This window comes from Loxodonta africana, chromosome 1 (genome assembly GCF_030014295.1).
Source record: "Loxodonta africana isolate mLoxAfr1 chromosome 1, mLoxAfr1.hap2, whole genome shotgun sequence".
NCBI classification, from domain to species: domain Eukaryota; kingdom Metazoa; phylum Chordata; class Mammalia; order Proboscidea; family Elephantidae; genus Loxodonta; species Loxodonta africana.
The window spans coordinates 134,937,292-134,956,351 of NC_087342.1; the positions used below are offsets into that span (position 1 = coordinate 134,937,292).

General features: G+C 39.4%; 1 protein-coding gene across 2 annotated transcripts in view; it reads right to left on the bottom strand.

Moving 5' to 3' along the window:
- The window catches only part of CGAS (cyclic GMP-AMP synthase), a 41,261-nt gene that overhangs the window by 9,064 nt on the left and 13,137 nt on the right, over nt 1-19,060 (bottom strand). The window contains exons 4-5 of one of the 2 annotated variants that reach the window (XM_003404110.4): nt 12,362-12,464; nt 6,651-10,808 (exon numbers count right to left, since the gene is read on the bottom strand). In XM_003404110.4, the coding sequence (XP_003404158.1) occupies nt 10,457-10,808; nt 12,362-12,464 (455 nt within the window). In that variant the 3' untranslated portion in view covers nt 6,651-10,456. Of the gene's footprint in view, nt 1-6,650; nt 10,809-12,361; nt 12,465-19,060 lie in introns of those variants that run through there. The other variant, XM_064288014.1, reaches the window with a different exon arrangement.

Below are 19,060 nucleotides of genomic sequence, written 5' to 3' on the forward strand. Positions count from 1 at the left end.
AACTGGGGAAACCACTGCAGAATGGGTTTGGGGACCCACAGGATCCACTGTGAGACGAACCTGAGCTAAGACTCCATTAACAACCTGACCTCCATATGCCCCCACTCTGACTGGTGGGTCACTGTGACATTTTGGGTCTCCTGGAATTAGTGTCAGTTCAGAGCCAGTATACAGTAATCCCTGAAAAACATGATTATTTCATTTTCCCCCATGAACACATTACTCTCATAAAAAGCTGTAGATTCCTTTGGGGAAGGCTGGGACAAAGATTAACAGTATAAGTTTTTGTCATCGTAGTAGGGTCCTTCCTCAAGGGAACCTGGCCTCTGCTTCATTCAGGGGATTGTGGGTCTTTAAAAATTGGCTCAAGCCTGGAAATCAGTTGAGGGGCTGTGACTCTATTCTGGAGATTTCAGTTAGACTGCCATTCACTTGACCTAGAATTCTTCCACTTATACAGATCAAGTAAATATTTAGTAGATTTCCCATCTATTCTACTCCCAGGGACATTGTGACTAAGTAGCCAATGCTGTAAGTCCATAGGAGTCACACTATTCTGATTACTGCTTTGGCCCTGCTGTCCATTATGCTTAGCATGCCCACCTTGTCTTTGTTGATTGAGTGCCACCACTTGGCCCTTATCACCACATGGTCCAATCAGCTCCACTGCAGTTATGTGTATTAATTCAGTTGGGGCAGTTCCCACAATCAAATCTGACTTACATAAAATAGCAATCACAGCAGTCTTCAAGGATGCTGGGACTCCCTTCACAAATTTGTTCCTCTGGGCACTCCATGTGTGGGTCTGTGGGTTTAATCTGATGAATCCACTCTAACATGCCAATTTCCTTTTGTATACCTTCTTCTACAATATACTAAGGCAAGTCTGACACTTCAACTCGATCTAACGTAGGCCACCACGTAATCCATGCTTCAGCAAACCAACCAAATAAACTATCAGATCCTTTCCTAACCTTTGGAGCTAAAACACTGAAAGAAGAATCTGTGCTTAGTGGGCCCATATCAACAAACTCAGACCGATCCATCTTTTTGTTTCTTGCACCATTATCGAACACCTTTAATAGTCATTCCCACACATATTCCCCCAGGTTCGTTTGTACATAATAGAAAAGTCAAGCAGTTTTTGTGATGTAGCTTACCTCCACCTGGGTCACACTTTGCACTTCACTTTTTGGGGCTCACTGAGACCTTAGTTATATGTCCAGATGCAAAAATGGGTGGTGGGAATATTCTGGGTCCTGGGAACATTCACCAATGTCTTGTAAGGCATCTACCTCAGGTGATGCCCCAGGAAATGACTCAGATGCCACCCTAGGCAATGATTCACATGCCACCCCAGGAGATATCTTAGACCAAAGCTCTTCAGACACAGCTGGGTTAATCTCATCTGATGGAGGTGGAGGCACTGATGGTTTTAGTGGGGATAGTGGCTTAATAGACAAAGATGGAGTAATCACTTCAGGTGGGAGAAAGAGGGCTGGTTCTGTTGGTAGGAGTGATTCAATGGAATTTAGAGGCTCAATGTCCCCAGCTTTCTGATTATCTGCCCATATGTCCCCATCTCAAGTTCCAGGATCCCATTTCTTCCCAATCAGTGTCCTCACTTTAATTTCAGACACCATTCAAGTTTGGGAATTCAGTTGGCATTGTAATTCAGCCATTCTTACAATAAGACTCTGGGTTTAGTTTTTGGCAATATCAGCTCCGTTACTACAAGAAATAAGGTTTTTTTTTCAGGGCAAAAGTCTTTTATGCGGCTCTTGAGCTGTGACTCTGAAGTCCTGAGCTCATCTCTTTCTTTTACCACTTTCCCTAGTGAAAGTAGAACCAACCAATGTGCTTTCCTATATTTCTCATTATGACAAATTTGTAGGAAAATATCAAATATGTGATCACCCAGAGCCTCACTTCTCACCAATACTTGATGTATTGGTGGTGATATTTTGTGTATTAATATTGCCACTTCATGCCATGGATTAGCAGAGCCCTCTTTACTACTGGAGGCAGAGTCGACAGCATTTTTAAGACTAGTCAGACTATTTTGATTACTACTTTGACTCCACTGTCCATTACGGTAGCTATGCCCACCTTGTCTTTGTCAATTGAGTGCTGCTTCTTGGCCCCTACCATCACTGTGTCCAATCAGCCCCACTGTAGTTAGGTGTCTTAATTCGGTTCCCACTGTCAAATCTGACTTACACAAAATAGCAATCACAGCAGTCTTCAAGGATGCTGGGGCTCCCTTCACAAATTTGTTCCTCACTGTTGAGGTAAGACGTGTGTCTTCTGGGCACTCCATTTGTGGGTCTAACCTGATAAATCCACTCTAACATGCCGATTTCTCTAAGGCTTTGAATATTTTCTTCTACAGTATACAAAGGCAAATCTGGTACTTCACCCTGATTTAGTGTAGGCCACCATGTAATCTGAAACACTGAAAGAAGAATATGTGCTTAGTGGATCCATATCAATAAACTCATACTGCTCCAATCTTATGTTCCTTGAACCATTACTCCTAACCCTTAACAATCATTCCCACACATATTCCTCAGGTGTCTGTTTGTACATGTTAGAAAATTCAAGCAGGTCTTTTGGAGTGTAGCATACCTCCTCCTGGGTCATACTTCATATTTCACCTCTTAGGGATCAGTGGGACTTAAGTATAGTTATAGGTCCAGAAGCAAAAATGGACAGTGGCGGTAAGTCCTGGGAACATTCAAAAATGTCTTGTAAAGTATCTACCCCAGATGATGCCCCAAGCAATGACTCAGACACCACCCCAGGTGATGAATCAGACAAAGGCTCTTCAGACACAGCTGGGTTCATCTCATCAGATGGGGGTGGAGGGACTAATGGTTTTACTGGGAAGGGTGGCTTAGCAGACAAAGATGGAGTAATCTCTTCAGATGGGAGTAAGAGGTCTGATTCTGTTGGCAGGAGGGTTTCAATGGAATTTAGGGGCTCAATGTTCCTAGCTTCCTGATTATCTGCCCATATGTCTCCATCCCAAGTAACAAGATCCCATTTCTTCCCAATCAATGCCCTCAGTTTAACTTCAGACACCATTCAAGGTTGGGAATTCAGTTACTGTTGTAATTCAGCCACTCTTATAATAAGATCCTGGGTCTGGTTTTCAGCAATGTCATCAGCTCTGTTACTACAAGAAATAAGGGTTTCTTCTAGGGCACACGTGGCAACTTTAAGGTCTTGTATGTGGCACTTGAGCTGTGACTCTGAAGCCCTGAGCTCATCTCTTTCACCATTTCACCTAGCAAAATTAGGACCAACCAACCAGCTTCCTTACACTTCTCATTCTGACAAAATTTTAGAAAAGTATCAAACATGCAATCACCCGGTGCCTCGCCTCTCACCAATACTTGATCTATTTGTGGTGATATTTTGTGTATTAATATTGCCACCTCAATGTCATGGATTAGCAGCGCCCTCTTTACTATTGGAGGTGGAGTTATCAGCACCTTTAAGACTAGTCAGACTTGAGAACCAATTTAGAAAACTGATCCTTACGATTTTGTTTCTCTAGAACCACTCTTGGTAACAAATGTCTTAGGCTGGGTTCTCCAGGGAAGAAAAACAGTGAAGTGTAAGCACACATATATATATATATATATATATATATATATATATATATATATATATATATATATATATATATATACAGACATATACATATACATATGTGTGTGTACGTGTGTGTGTATATATGTATGTATATACATATATATGGAGAGCAATATTTATCTCAAGGAAATGGCTCATGTGGTTGGAAAGGCTGGCAAATCTCAAGTCTGTGGGTCAGGTGTCAGGCTGGAGGCTTTTCCTGACTCATAACTGCCGTGGCTGACAAACCCAGGATTGGCAGGTCAGACAGCAGGCCACTGGCTCATGGGCTGTGGAAGCTGATGAGTTCGAGATCAGCAGGTAAGATGGCAAGCTGATGGCCAACGAATATCAAGATTGGCAGACAATATGGCAGGCTACAGGCTCAAGTCCCAAGAACGGGAAGTCAAATGATGATAAGTCAGATGCAAGACCCAAAGCAAGCAAGAGTCAGTAAGCCTTGCCAGAATGTCTATATATATATATTGGATGTAGGATACACCTCCCCAAGGAAACTCCCCTTACAACTGATTGGCTGATAACATCAGATCACATCATGGAGGTGGCTACATTATATCACAAAATGTGAGATAACCATATCATTACATAACTTCTTTTTTTTGTATTGTGCTTTAAGTGAAAGTTTACAATTCGTCAGTTTCTCATACAAAAACCTATACAGATTGTTATATGACCCTAGTTGCTCTCCCTACAATGTGACAGCGTGCTCCTTCTCTCCACCCTGTATTTCCTGTGTCCATTCAACCAGCTTCTGTCCCCCTCTGCCTTCTCATCTTGCCTCCAGACAGGAGCAGCTCACATAGTCTCATGTGTCTACTTGAGCTAAGAAGCACACTCCTCACCAGTGTCATTTCATGTTTTATAGTCCAGTCTAATCTTTGTCTGAAGAGTTGGCTCAGGAATGGTTTTAGTTTTCAGCTAACAGAGAGTCCAGGGGCCGTGACCTCTGGGGTCTGTCCTGTCTGACTCAGACCATTAAGACTGACCTTTTTACTAGAATTTGAGGTCTGCATGCCACTTTTCTCTTGCACCATCAAGGATTCTCTGTTGTGTTCCTTGTCAGGGGAGTCATTGGTGGTAGCCGGGCACCATCTAGTTCTTCTAGTCTCAGGCTGATGGAGTCTCTGGTTTATGTGGCCCTTTCTTTCTCTCGGGCTCATATTTTCCTTGTACCTTTGGTGTTCTTCATTCTCCTCTGCTCCAGGTGGGTTGAGACCAATTGATGCATCTTAGATGGTGCCTTGTTAAGACCTGAGACACCACTCACCAAAGTGGGATGCAGAACGTTTTCTTAACACACTTTGTTATGTCAATTGACCTAGATGTCCCCTGAAACCACGGTCACCAAATCCCTGTCCCTGCTACTCTGTCCCTTGAAGTGTTTGATTGTATTTAGGAAACCCTCTTAGCTTTTGAATTAGTCCAGTTACTTCATTACATAAATTCTAAACTAGATCATTACATAACTGCCAAAGCACTGTGAATCATGGCCCAGCCAAGTTGACATACAACCTTAACCATCATGCTTTGATTTTTTTTTTGTCTGTTTGTCTAGTTTTCTGTGTACTTATCATTAATTTGGAGCCCTGGTGGCAAAGTAGTTAAAGAACTTGGCTGCCAACCAAAAGGTCAGCAGTTCGAATTCACCAGCTACTCCATGGAAACCCTATGGGGCAGTTTTACTCTGTCCTGTAGGGTCACTATGAGTCAGAATTGACTCGATGGCAACGCCAATGGGTATTATCAATTCTCCCCAAAATTGTCCTCCAAATGTCTACATTTTCTTTTAGTATGTTCAAACATCTCAGGTTTTAAACAAGATGCCTAACGCACAAAACATAAAGGAGAGGACTGATAAATTCAATAACATTAAAATTTTAAAAATGTACTAAAATACAACCAAGAAAGATAAAGAGAACCCACATAGTGAGAGAACTTATTTCTTACACAGTAACCAACAAAGGAAAAGTATCCGAAATATACCAAGGACTTTTACAAAGCAATGGGAAAAAGATAAAAACCAACAAGAAAATATACAAAAGATATGAACAGGCAATTTTCTGAAGATTAAATACAAATGGTCAATAAACACATGACAAGAAACTCATTTTAAGTAGTATTCAGAAAAAAAACCGAAGGAGAAACCATTCCTCACCCATCATGCTAGAAAAATGTAAAATTTTTACAAAACAAAGTTTTGTTGGGCAACAGAACTCTTTCATATTGCTGGTGGAAGTATAAATTAGTATAATTTTGGAGAGAACATTTTTCCAATTTCTAATAATATAATGGAGCCCTGATGGTGCAGTGGTTAAGAGCTATGGCTGCTGACCAAAATGTCGCCAGTTCGAATCCACCAGCCACTCCTTGGAAACCCTATGGGGCAGTCCTACTCTGTCTTTTAGGGTTGCTATGAGTCAGAACTGACTCGACAGCACCTGACAACAACAACAGCAACAACAAGTAATATGAGTCCCTGGGTGGTGCAAATGGTGAAGTGCTCGACTACTAGCCAGAAAGCTGGTGGTTCGAACTCACCCACAGATCTCAAAAGACAGGTCTGGCAATTTGCTTCCAAAAGGTGGCAGCCTTGAAAATCCTATGGAGCAGTTCTACTCTACACACATGGGGTTACCATGAGATGTAATCAACTCGATGGCAACTAAAAATAACAACAGTAATATCTAGGAATGTGCATACTTAGAGAAAAATTTAACACATACATCGGGAGACATGTGCTATAAAGCTTGTAGCAGCTTTTTGTTTGTTTTTGTAACAGCAAAAAGTTAGAACAAAGACTATTCTACCTGGAGAATAGATAATTATGTCATATTTGTATGATGGATTTCTATCCAGCAGTGAAAAAAAAAAAGAACCAGAATTTCACACATCAACATGGATCAAAATCAAACATAATTTGAGTAAAAAAATCAGAATATACACATCATCATGTCATTTACATAAAGTTTTAAAATCTGAAAAGTAATGCATTGCTCAGGTGTATATACATATATGTCATGGATTGAACTGTGTTCCTCAAAAATGTGTATCAGCTTGGCTAGGCCATGATTCCCAGTATTGCGTGATTGTCCGCCATTCTGTCACGTGATGTGATTTTCCTGTGTGTTGTAAATCCTCCCTCTATGATGTTAACGAGGCAGGATTACAGGTAGTTATGTTAATGAGGCAGGACTCAATCTACAGAATTAGGTGGAATGTTGAGTCAATCTCTTTTGAGATATAAAACAGGGAATGGAGCAGAGAGGAGGGAGACCACATGTCACCAAGAGTGAAGTACCAGGAGGGGAGTGCATCATCCTTTGGACACAGGGTCCCTGCACTGAGAAGCTCCTAGACGAGGGGAAGATTGATGACAAGGGGCTTCCCCCAGAGCCGACAGAGAGATGAAGCTTTCCTCTGAAGCTGGTGCCCTGAATTCGGACTTCTAGCCTCCTAGACTGTGAGAGAATAACTTTCTCTTTGTTAAAGCCATCCACTTGTGGTATTTCTGTTATGGCAGCACTAAACAACTAAGAAAATATACAATAAAAAATTAAGAAATACACACTGATACACACCAAATTCAGGACAGAGGTCATCTCTTAGATGGAGAAGCCCCTGGAGAGAAATGCACCTGAATTTGAAGGCTTTGACAATGTTTTACATTTTAATCTGGCTAGTGGGTGACACTATTTTTTATTGTTTTATATGTTTTCCTGTATTTTAAGTATCTTCTAATTACTCTTTTTAAATTATTTTTATTGTGGTAAAAATATACATAACAAAACATTTGTCAATTCAACAATTTTTGCATGAAATATCTTCTAATTATTTTTTTAAACAACATTCAGAATAACATCTAGAATTTCCCCCACTTATAAAAATGAAAAATGTATACATGAATATTTTTAAATGCACAGAACATTGCTAAGAATAAATAGAAAAAAAATAAACAATTGTTGCCTCTAGGTTGAAAGGTACTTGATCACACAGGAGGACAACACTTCACTCCATACCCTTGTTACTTTTTGAGTTTTTTATCATGTGTATATATTATCTTTTTAGAAATATACACAAAAGTATTACCAAAAATTTAAAAAAAGTTACCTGCTTTATATTTAGACACATGTACTCAAGTGTCCTATATCTTCCTATAAATTGTGTTCCCTGAGAGCAGAGACAACACGGAATTTTTTTTTTTCATTTCTTTCTTACCTATCTTAGCATCTAGGACAGGACATTGCTTCCAAATATATTTGTACATTCAACAGAGTCTACAGGTTTTATGGAGGGAATGATAATTTCTAATCGTCCCTTGCATCATTTCACATACCTGTGCTAGGTGAAGAATTGGTGTTCAGGGTTGATAAATTTAATTAAATGGATAAGCATTTTGTTCTTTTTTTCATTCCAATATGGTACAATTTTTTTATTTTAAATATTCCTTTTCTTCTGGAAGGTACCTACGTGGGACAATCAGTTTGTGATTGGCTGCTAAACTAAAGGCTGACAATCTGAACTCAGTGTCTCTGCAGAAGAAAGGCCTGGTGAACTGCTTCAGTAAAGATTACAGCCAAGAAAATCCTATGACACAGGCCTACTCTGTAACACATGGGGTTGCCAGGAGTCAGAATCGACTCAATGGCAAAGAGAGTTTTTGCTTTTTTTTACCCCTAAGTTTTACTTATTTTGTTGTTGTTGTGAACACACACATCAAAGCATACACCAATTCAACAGTTTCTACATACACAATTTTAGTGACATTGATTACATTCTTCGAGTTGTACAACATTCTCACCCTTTTTTTCTGAGTTGTTCCTCCCTCATTAACATAAACTCACTGCCCCCTAAGGTTCTTATCTAATTTTTCCAGTTGTTGTTGTCAAGTTGATCCCATATAGTTCTTAAAAGAGCAAAATGCTCAAGCAGATCTTTTTTACTAATTAAGCTAACCTATTGTTTTTTTTGTTTTGTTTTGTTTTAAGATGACTTCAGGGGATATTTTTGGTTTAACGTTTAAAGATTATCTCAGGGCAATAGTTTCAGGGATTCATCCACCCTCCATGGCTCCAGAAAGTTTAGAGTCCATGAAAATTTGAAATTATGTTCTGCATTTTCCCCCTTTTGATCAGGATTCTTCTATGGAATCTATGATCAAAATGTTCAGTAATGGTAGCCAGGCACTATCCAGTTCTTCTGGTCTCATGGCAAAGGAAGCAGTTATTCATGGACGCAATTCGCCACACATTCCAAATCCTCCTCCTACTCCTTCTTCCTGTTGCTCCAGGAGAATAGACACCAATTGTGTCTTGGATGACTGCTTGTAAGCTTTTAAGACCCCAGGCACTATGCAATAAACTAGGAGGTAGAAGAGAGGCACTAAACACGTTTTTAGGCCAATTAACTAGGATGTCCCATGAAACCATGGAAACCATGACCCTAAATCTCCAAAATAAGGAACCAAATCCCATGAGGTGTTTGGTTGTACATAAGCAGCCTCAGCAGCTACTCTTTTTTGCCACTATAAATACATCTATCACACAACCTGTGCCAATTCAACTTTTTACAGGTGTACAACTTATTGACGGCAGTTACAATAATCCACTGTGCAGTACCTTACATCAGTGTGATTTTTCCATCACCATTAATTCCCCTTTCTCCTTCCCTTCCACTCCTCGTAACCACTAATAAACTTCATTGTCTATACGTTTGCCTTTTGTCTTTTTATATGTGTGACGTCACATAATATTTATCCTTTTATGATTGACTTATTTCACTCAGTATAATCTCTTCCAGCTCCATCCATATTTAGCATGTATCAAGGCTTCATTTTTCCTACTGGCTAAGTAGGATTTCATTGCATGTATGTAGCACATTTTGTTTATCCAGTCACTTGTTGATGGGCAGTTAGGTTGTTTCCACCTTTTGGTTACTGAGAATAGTGCTGCAATGAATCCTGGTGTACAAAGTCTCTTTTTGAGGCTCTACTTTCCAGCCTTTTGGGTATACATCTAGGGGTGGAGTTGCTGGGTAATGTGGTAGCTCTATTTTTAGTTTTTTGAGGAACTGCCACACTGTTTTCCACGATGGCTTCATTCCCACCAGCAATGGATAAGGGTTCCAACTTCCCCCAACCCTAGCCAAAACTTCTTATTTTCTGTTTTTTTGGTTGTTGTTGTTGTTTATCTTAACCACCCTAGTAGGAGTAAAATGGTATCTCACTGTGGTTTTGATTTGCATCTCTCTGATGGCTAATGATGCTGAATATCTTTTCATGTGTTTGCTGGCCATTTGAATGTCCCCTTTGGTGAATTGTCTATTCAAGTCCTTTGCCCATTTGATGATTAGGCTGTCTCTTTGTGTTAAGTTGTCGAAGTTTTATTTACATTTTGGTTATTAGATTCTTGTTAGATATATGGTTTCCGAAGATATTCTCCCAGCTGGCAGCTTGTTTTTTCACTTTTTCGGTTAAGTCTTTTGATGGAGAAAAGTTTTTAATTTTTATGACGTACCACTTGTTCTTCTAAGAATTTTATGATTTTAATTTGCACATTTAGGTCCTTAATCTATTTTGAATTTGTTTTTGTGTATGGTGTGAAGCATGAAAGAGTTTTTGCTTCTTAATCCTTAACTAATCTCTTTCCCGGGATAATCAATCCTTTTGTACTTTATGAAGACAAACTGAGAATTGAACAATTATTTACATTCATCTTAGTCCATCATTACTGTGATAAACTGAAAACATTCTAATTATTATAGTCACTTTAATCTGGGTCCTTTTTTTAAAAATATAATTTCAAAATTCACCAAAAACTGGAAATCCATTGTTTCTTTCATATTCAATTTGCCTTGAAAGAAATTCTTTACTTATTTTGTTAACTTCATCTGGAGAGAATAGATTGAATCCAGGAATAAAATAATGCCTCAGTTGCTCTGTCCTGAGGCACTGAAGAAAGTATGTGACACAGTTATCAAAGCACTCGACCAGGTTTTCAGGATGCCACTGACTGTCATTTGGGACCAGGGCACATACATGAAAGAAGGCAGTTTTCACATGGTAAGAACAGAATTTGTTCAGTTCTTTTCGGTTTTCAAACTTTTTTTTCAGCTGCTCTAAAAGATACTTCATTAGTTTTAAACAAGATTTCCTGTTGATCAAAAAAGAACATTTATTTTTATATATTTAAAACTCATCTCATGTCACAAAGGATTTTAGGCATCTTACAGAAAAAAACATTAAAAACAGTACAAAACAGTATAGGTATATAAATAACAAATATAAAGTGAACCTAAAACCTGGTTATTTTTTAAAATACATACTTTGAAGTTTCAAAAACAAAAAACATCTCTTCTTCCCTCATTCCATTCCAGCTTCTATCAGAATTAATTCAACTGCATAAAACTGGCATTTATATTATTTATCCAGCTATTCATTAGCTAGAAAAATCTTAATTTTTATAAAATGATTTTGCTTTATCGGGCTGCAAATACTTACATTATCCATCCAGTTGACAAAATCTGAGGTTTATAAAAAATTATTTAGACTCATTAGGAATACAATTTGCTTCAACACCTGCACATAAACCTTAATGAACTTCCTGTGCCTATGTGTTAGGCATTCTTATTTTAACATTTTAACTTTTGTGACCTTCATACTGGCTGATGTTAGAAACTCAAATGAACAACTGCTTTTTAATCTCAGTTGTTTATGATGTGTATGCTACCAAGAAAAACAATTACCCATCTCTTACTGTTGTTTCAAGTTTGGCCAGTCAGTCAGTCCCTGGCCTTCAATACAGCCAAACCATCCCTAAGAAAGGATCCAATAAGAGTGACCCTTTGGGTTCCACCCATTCCATGACATTAATATGCATTATCTTTAAGCAACCAGACTACTGACATGTCACATTGTCATGGCTAGTGTTCACAGCCTCTCTATCCTACCTTATATTCCCACTACAACCTAGCCTTACCTTCTAACAACACCTTTTCCTTAGTCCTTGAATATGACTTCTTTAAGTTTAATGCTATACTGTCACGGATTGAATTGTGTCTCCCCAAAATATGTGTCAACTTGGTTAGGCCATGATTCACAGTATTGTCTGACTGTCCACCATTTTGTCACCTGATGTGATTTTCCTATGTGTTGTAAATTTTACCTCTATGATGTTTATGAGATGGAATTAGCACCAGTTATATTAATGAGGCAGGACTGAATCTACAAGATTAGGTTGTGTCTTAAATCAATCTCTTCTGAGAGAGAAAACAGAGAAGAGAGCAGAAAGACAGAGGGACCTTATACAACCAAGAAAGCAGCTCCAGGAGTACAGATCTTCCTTTGGATCCAGGGTTCCTGAGCTGAGAAGCTCCTAGACCAGGGGAAGATTGACGACAACAATCTTCCCCCAGGACCAACGGATAGAAAGCTTTCCCCTAGAGCTGACACCCTGAATTTGGACTTATCACCTCCTAAACTGTGAGAGAATAAAACTGTCTTTGTTAAAGGCATCCACTTGTAGTATTTCTAGCAGCACTAGGTAACTAAGATATTCACCCTCTGGATAATACCCAGACCAACCCAATCCTGCCCTGCCCCCAGGACCCAACCCAGCACTGATCATCATAAGGTTTGACCTAACTGGTCAAAAAAGAATTAAGCATTCCACAGACAATCCGCCATTTAACAAAATATGAAAATTACCTGCAACATTTCACTCCATTATTTTCACAGCATGTTTTAGACTTTCCATGATTATTCAAAATATCCTTTTCAATATTAGAGAAGGACAGCCGCCATGTTTCTTCTAAATTTTGAAAAGAAAACCAGAAAAGCATTTTACTAAAGTTACCCATATCTACGCAAAACAACATTTAAGCTATTCTCTTCATTAAAACATCGTTCTGAGAAGATTTTATGGGGAAGACACATGAAATGCAGTGAACAGATAAATAATGTAATTACATATCAAAATAAGTGCTTTGAAGCAAATAGTGGGCTGAGATGGAAAAATGGCTGTGGGGGGGAGTAAGAGCTTAAAATATTCATAGTAAAATGGACTACCTTTTATAAACTGTTAAATTTGGTTTTTTAATATCTTGTTTCTATAGCATCCTTGCAAGTTTTAGTATTAAATAAAATAAATTGGGGGAATGTTTCTTTTTTATTCTTTGGGAAGAGTCTGTGTTAAGAATACAATGATTTCCTCTTTTTCCCCCAAGTTGTACCGTGACTAGCTCTTTTAAGTTCTGACCATCCTATTAACTAGTTGGTTTCATACCAGGAATGCATGACTGATTTATAATTAGGAAATCAATCAATATAATTTGTCACATTAATAGAACAGAAGAGAAACATCATATGATCATCTCAAAAGATACAGAAAATGCAGCTAATAAAATTCAACATTCATTCATCATTCTTAAAAACAGCTCTCAGGAGGCAGAGCCAACACGGTGCTGTAGACAGAGGCACCATGCCATCCCTCTGCAGGAAAGACCAATAAAAACTAAGTAAAACAGATACAAACATCAGTTTTGGAACTCTAAGCATCAAATGAAGGGATAAAGAACAAGATCAAGCACTGACTGGAAGAAGAAACTGGCAGAGAGCAGATAACGAGGAGAGCTACAGACTAGAGGTCCCCTACCAGCTAATGCAGCACAGCTTCATCATCGTGGAACATAGCCAGCAACCACCCCAGACAGGGATTACGGGAAGGCAACTTCACGGAGCCCCCCACTAGGAGACAGAGCACCCGGTAACCAGATATACACGCTTTCCCACCCTTCACCCTTCTGCCCTATACGCTGCCTCTGCTGCTTTCCAGCAGGCCATGGTTGCTAGGGCAAAGACACACTGGTTCACTGCTGCCCTGGGTCTGCCCCACTCCCACCGGTCAGCTCTCTAAGCACCACATGCTTTTTTTCCTTTCTTTCCTTCTTCTTCCCACCTAGCACCCTGCACTGCCTCTGCCCCTTCCTGACGGGCTGTGCCACAACACCCAGTGAGACACCAGCCTGCCCACCCCAATGGCCAGTTCCCTAAGCACCATATTTTTTTGTGTGTTGTTTCTTCTCTCTTTCCCTTCCTTCCTTTTCTTTGTCCCATCCATCAAGCCTCACACACCGCCTCTGCCCCTTCTTGATGGGCCGTGCTGCACTACTCAGCTGAAAAGTCCCTGGCACACAGCTTCCATGGGCATAACCGCCCATCTGCCAGCTCCCACAGTGCCACCATGCTTTTTTTTTACTTTTGTTTCTCTCTTTTTTTATCTTCTCTCCCACCTAGCTCTGCATATTAATCCTCTCCATTCCCTCCTGCCTCTCTGCACCACCTTCTGAGCACTATGTCCCAAGCAGCTCTGGTGCAGACCTCCAGACCCTGCCCCATGCCACCCCCAGCTTTGCCCCATTGAGTGCTACATCCCTGAGTAGCACTGGTGCAGACCTTTGGACCCTGCTCCATGCCACCCCCAGCCTTGCCCTGATGAGCACTGTGCCACCTAGTGGCATTGGCATGGGCCCCTAGACCATGCTCTGCCAAGTGCTGTGCCCCTGAAGGGAACCAGCACGCTGCCCCTAGCTCTGCCCTGTCAAGCACCGTGCCCCAGTGCAGGATGGGTGTGGACCCCCAACCCTCACTTTATACTGCCTCTGGCCTCACCATGCCATCTGGGTTCATGCTGCAGACAAACGACCTATCCCCACCTTTCCCACCCACTGGACCTGCCCTGCTGCACCACAGCTGAATGACGGGCCCTGTCCACCTGGACAAGGTGGTGAGAACTATAGTGCTCATGGATGAGGGAATAACAAAACACGCCCAGGCTGCCCTCCCTGATGTAACCAAATATAAAAAGCAGGACGAAACAAACCAACCTATAATCAATAAATGAAGAAAGTATGCCTGAATATCTCAGAGACAGCAGACAATGTCAAAACACATTAAAAAAAACAAGGCAGGATGGCTCCAGTAAGCAACCAAAATAAAACACCAGATGACCTTCCAGTAGAAGAAAAGGCCCTGGAATTAATAGGGAATTTGAAAGTTTAATATTCAAGGCTCTCCAAGAGATTAGGAAAGAGATCAAGGAAAACACTGACAAAACTAAGGAAAAAATAGACAAAACCAGGGAAAACACAGACAAGGCAATGAAAGAATTCTGGAAAATAATACAAGAACAAAATGTCGAAATAAATAAAAAATAAGAAAACATACAAAAACAGCAATTAGAAATCCAAAAGATAAAATTTCAGAAATGGACAACAATAGAAGGTTTTAGCGCAAATTTGAAACAATGGTAGACATGGTCAGTGAAACTGGAAGACAAATCCATGGATACCACTGAGGAAAAATCAGAGAAAAAAAGGAAGAAAACCTAAGAACTATGTGGGATACAATCAAGAGCAAAAAATTGCATATAATCGGAGTTCCAGAACAGGGGGATAAAATGGAAAACACAGAGATTTGCTAGCAGAAAACTTCCCAAATATCATGTAAGACAAAAAGTTGACTATCCAAGAAGCCCAGTGAACCCCATATAGGATAGACCCCAAAAGAAAGTCACCAAGACATGTCATTATCACATTTGCCAAAACCAAATGCAAAGAAAGAATCCTAAGAGCAGCACGAGAAAAACAAAAAGTCACTGACAAAGTGGAAACAATAACACTAAGCTCTGACTACTAAGTAGACACTATGGAGGCAAGAAGGCAATGGAATGACATGTACAAAACCGTAAAAGAAAAAAAATGCCAAGGAAAAATAATATATCCTGCAAAACTCTCAAATACGATGGTGAAATTAGGACATTTCCAGATAAACAGAAATTAAGGGAATTTGTAAAAACCAAACCAAAATTACAAAAAATATTAAAGGGAGTGTTTTGGTTAAAGAACCAACGTCATCAGACAACAACTGGAGTCTAGGACACAGAGCAGCATCAGCCAGGTACCAACCTAGATAAAGAAATCTCAATAAAAGACTTAAACAGGAAAATAGAGACACCGATTTGTAAATGATGAAAATGACAAAACAATAAATGGGGGAAAAAATGGTGTAGGTACTGTCATGGATTAAATTGTGTCCCCCCAAAATATCTGTCAACTTGGCTAGGTCACAATTCCTTTGTATGATTATGTTTGTCTACCATTTTATCTCCTGTTGTGATTTCTCTATGTGTTGTAAATCCTATCACTATGATGTAATAAGATGTAGTAGTGGCAGTTATATTGATGAGATCTACAAGATTAGATAGTGTCTTAAGCCAATCTCTTTGGAGATATAAAAGAGAGAGGCGAGCAGAGAGACATGGGGACCTCATACCACCAAGAAGGCAGCACCAGGAGCAGAGTGCATTCTTAGGACCTGAGGTTCCTGTGCTGAGATACTCCCAGACCAAGAGAAGGCTGATGCATCATAAGGACCTTCCTTCAGAGCCGAAAGAGAGAGAAAGCCTTCCCCTAGAGCTGATGCCCTGAATTTGGACTTGCAGCCTACTAGACAGTGAGAGAATAAATTTCTCTTTGTTAAAGCCATCCACTTGTGGTGTTTCTGTTATAGCAGCACTAGATGACTGAGACAGGTGCAGAACTTTCAAATGGAGAGGAAGTCAAGGCAATATGAAGTGATAAAAAACGGGTTCAAACTTAGGGAGATAAGGGTAAACGTCAAGGTAACCACAAAGAAAGCTAACAAATCTGTATATCAGATTAAAAAAGAAAAACATAAAGACTCAGTAAACAGAAAATCTGTAATAACAAAAGAAAAGGAAAGAAAATCCACAAACAGTGAATCAGCACAGGAAAGTTAAGAGGAACAAAGAAAATGTCAGCACCACCAAAAAAAAAGCACAACAACATGACAGCAATAAACCCATAAAAAAAATATACCTATCAATAATCACACTGAATGTACATGGCTTAAATGCATCTGTAAAGAGACAGAGAGTGGCAGAATGGATTAAAAAAACATAACCCATCAATATGCTGTCTACAAGAGACACAGCTTAGACATGAAGGCATAAATATATTAAAAATCAAAGGATGGAAAAAAGTATGTCAAGCAAACAATAACCAAAAAAGAGCAGGACTGGCAATACTAATCTCAGATAAAATAGACTTTAAGGCTAAATCCACCATAATAGACAAGAGAGGACATTATATAATGATTAAAGGGACAATTCACCATAATAACGTAACCATAACAAACATCCAACGCACCCAATGACAGGGCTACAAAATACATAAGACAAACTCTAACAGCACTGAAAAGAGAAATAAACAGTTCCACAATAATAGTAGGAGACTTCAACATACCAATCATACCAGTAAAAGAACATCTAGAAAGAAACTCAACAAAGATACAGAAGATCTAAAGGCCAGAATCAACCAACTTCACCTCATAGACATATAGAACACTCCACCAACAGCAGCAAAGTATACATTCTTTTCCAATGCACTGGAACATTCTCCAGAAGAGACCACATTTTAGGCCACAAAGTCTGTTGCCTGCAAGTTGATTTTGGCTTATAATGACCCTATAGTAGAACTGCCCCCTAGGGTTTCCAAGAAGCAGTTGGTAGATTCAAACCACTGACCTTTTGGTTAGCAGACAAGCTCTTAAACACTACACTGCCAGGGGTCCAAAGCAAATCCTCAGTAAAATCCAAAACATCAAAAAAAATCAAAGTATGAGAGTCCCTGATGGAACAGGAGAAAAGTGGGGTGCAGAACTCAAAATTCTAGTAAAAAGACCAGACTAAATGGTCTGCCTGTCACTGAAGGGACCCCAGAAGACATGGCCCCCAGATTCTCTGTTAGCCCAAAACTAAAACCATTCCCAAAGCCAACTGTTTCGAAAGAGATTAGACTGGACTATAAGACATAAAATGATACTTGTGAAGAGTGTGCTTCTTAGCTCAAGTAGATACATGAAACTAAATGGGCAGCTCCTCTCTAGAGGTGAGATGAGAAGGGAGAGAGGGACAGGAGCTGGGAAATACAGGGTGGAAAGGAGGAGTGTGCTGTCACATTATAGGGAGAGCATTAGGGTCACATAACAACGTATGTATAAATTTTTGTATGAGAAACTAACTTGAACTGTAAGTTTTCACTTAAAGCACCATAAAAAAAAAATTCAAAGCATTCTGTCTGATCACACCACCATAAAAGCAAAAATCAGTAACAGGAAAAGCAGGGGGAAAAATCAAATACAAGGAAACTGAATAATACCTTGCTTAATAACAACTGGGTAGTAGAAGAAATCAAAGAGGGAATCCAAATATTCCTCGAATCAAGTAAGAATGAAAACACATCATACCAAAATCTATGGAACACAACAAAGGCAGTGCTCAGAGGTCAATTTATAGCAATAAACACACACATCAAAAAAGAGCAGACAAAAACCCAAATATTAACCCTACAACTTGAACAAATAGAAAGAGAAAAACAAAAGAAGCCCACAGCCACCAGAAAAAAGGAAATAAAAATTAGAGCAGAAATAAATGAAATAAAGAACAGAAAAACAATAGAAAGAATCAACAAGACCAAAAGTTCGATTCTTTGAAAAGATCAACAAAATTGACAAACCACTGGCCAAACTGACAAAAGAAAGATCGGAGAGGAAGCAAGTAACCCACATAAGAAGTGACATGGGGGACATTACAACAGACCCAGTGAAATAAAAAGATCAAAACAGGATACTATGAAAAGCTGTGCTCCAACAAATTTGAGAACCTAGAGGTAATGGGCAAATTTCTGGAAACACACAACCTACATAAACTAACCCAAACTAAAATAGAAAATCTGAACAGACCCATAAAAAGAGAAGAGATTGAAGAGGTAATAAAAAAAAAAAAAAAAAACTCCTGGCAAAAAAATTCCTGGCCCACACAGCTTCACTGGAGAATCCTACCAAACATTCAGAGAAGAGTTCATACCAGTACTACTCAAACTATTTCAGAGCACAGAAAAGGAATAACTACTCCTGAATGAGTTCTATGAAGCCAGCATAACCTGATACCAAAGCAAGGAAATGACACCACACACCCACAAACAAAAATTACAGACCAATATCTCTCATGAATATAGATGCAAAAATTCTCAACAAAATTCTAGCCAAGATAATTCAGCATCATATGAGATATGCAAGGATGGTTCAGCATTAGAAAATCAATCAATGTAATTCACCACATAAACAGAAGACTCACATGATCATCTCAATTGACAAAGAAAAGGCATTGATAAAGTCCAACACCCATTCCTCATAAAAACTCTAAAATAGAAGTAGGAGGGAAACTCCTCAACATAATAAAGGGCCTTTATACAAAACCAACAGCCAACATCATTCTTAACAGAGAGAGGCTGAAAGCATTGCCCCTCGAACAGGAACAAGACAAGG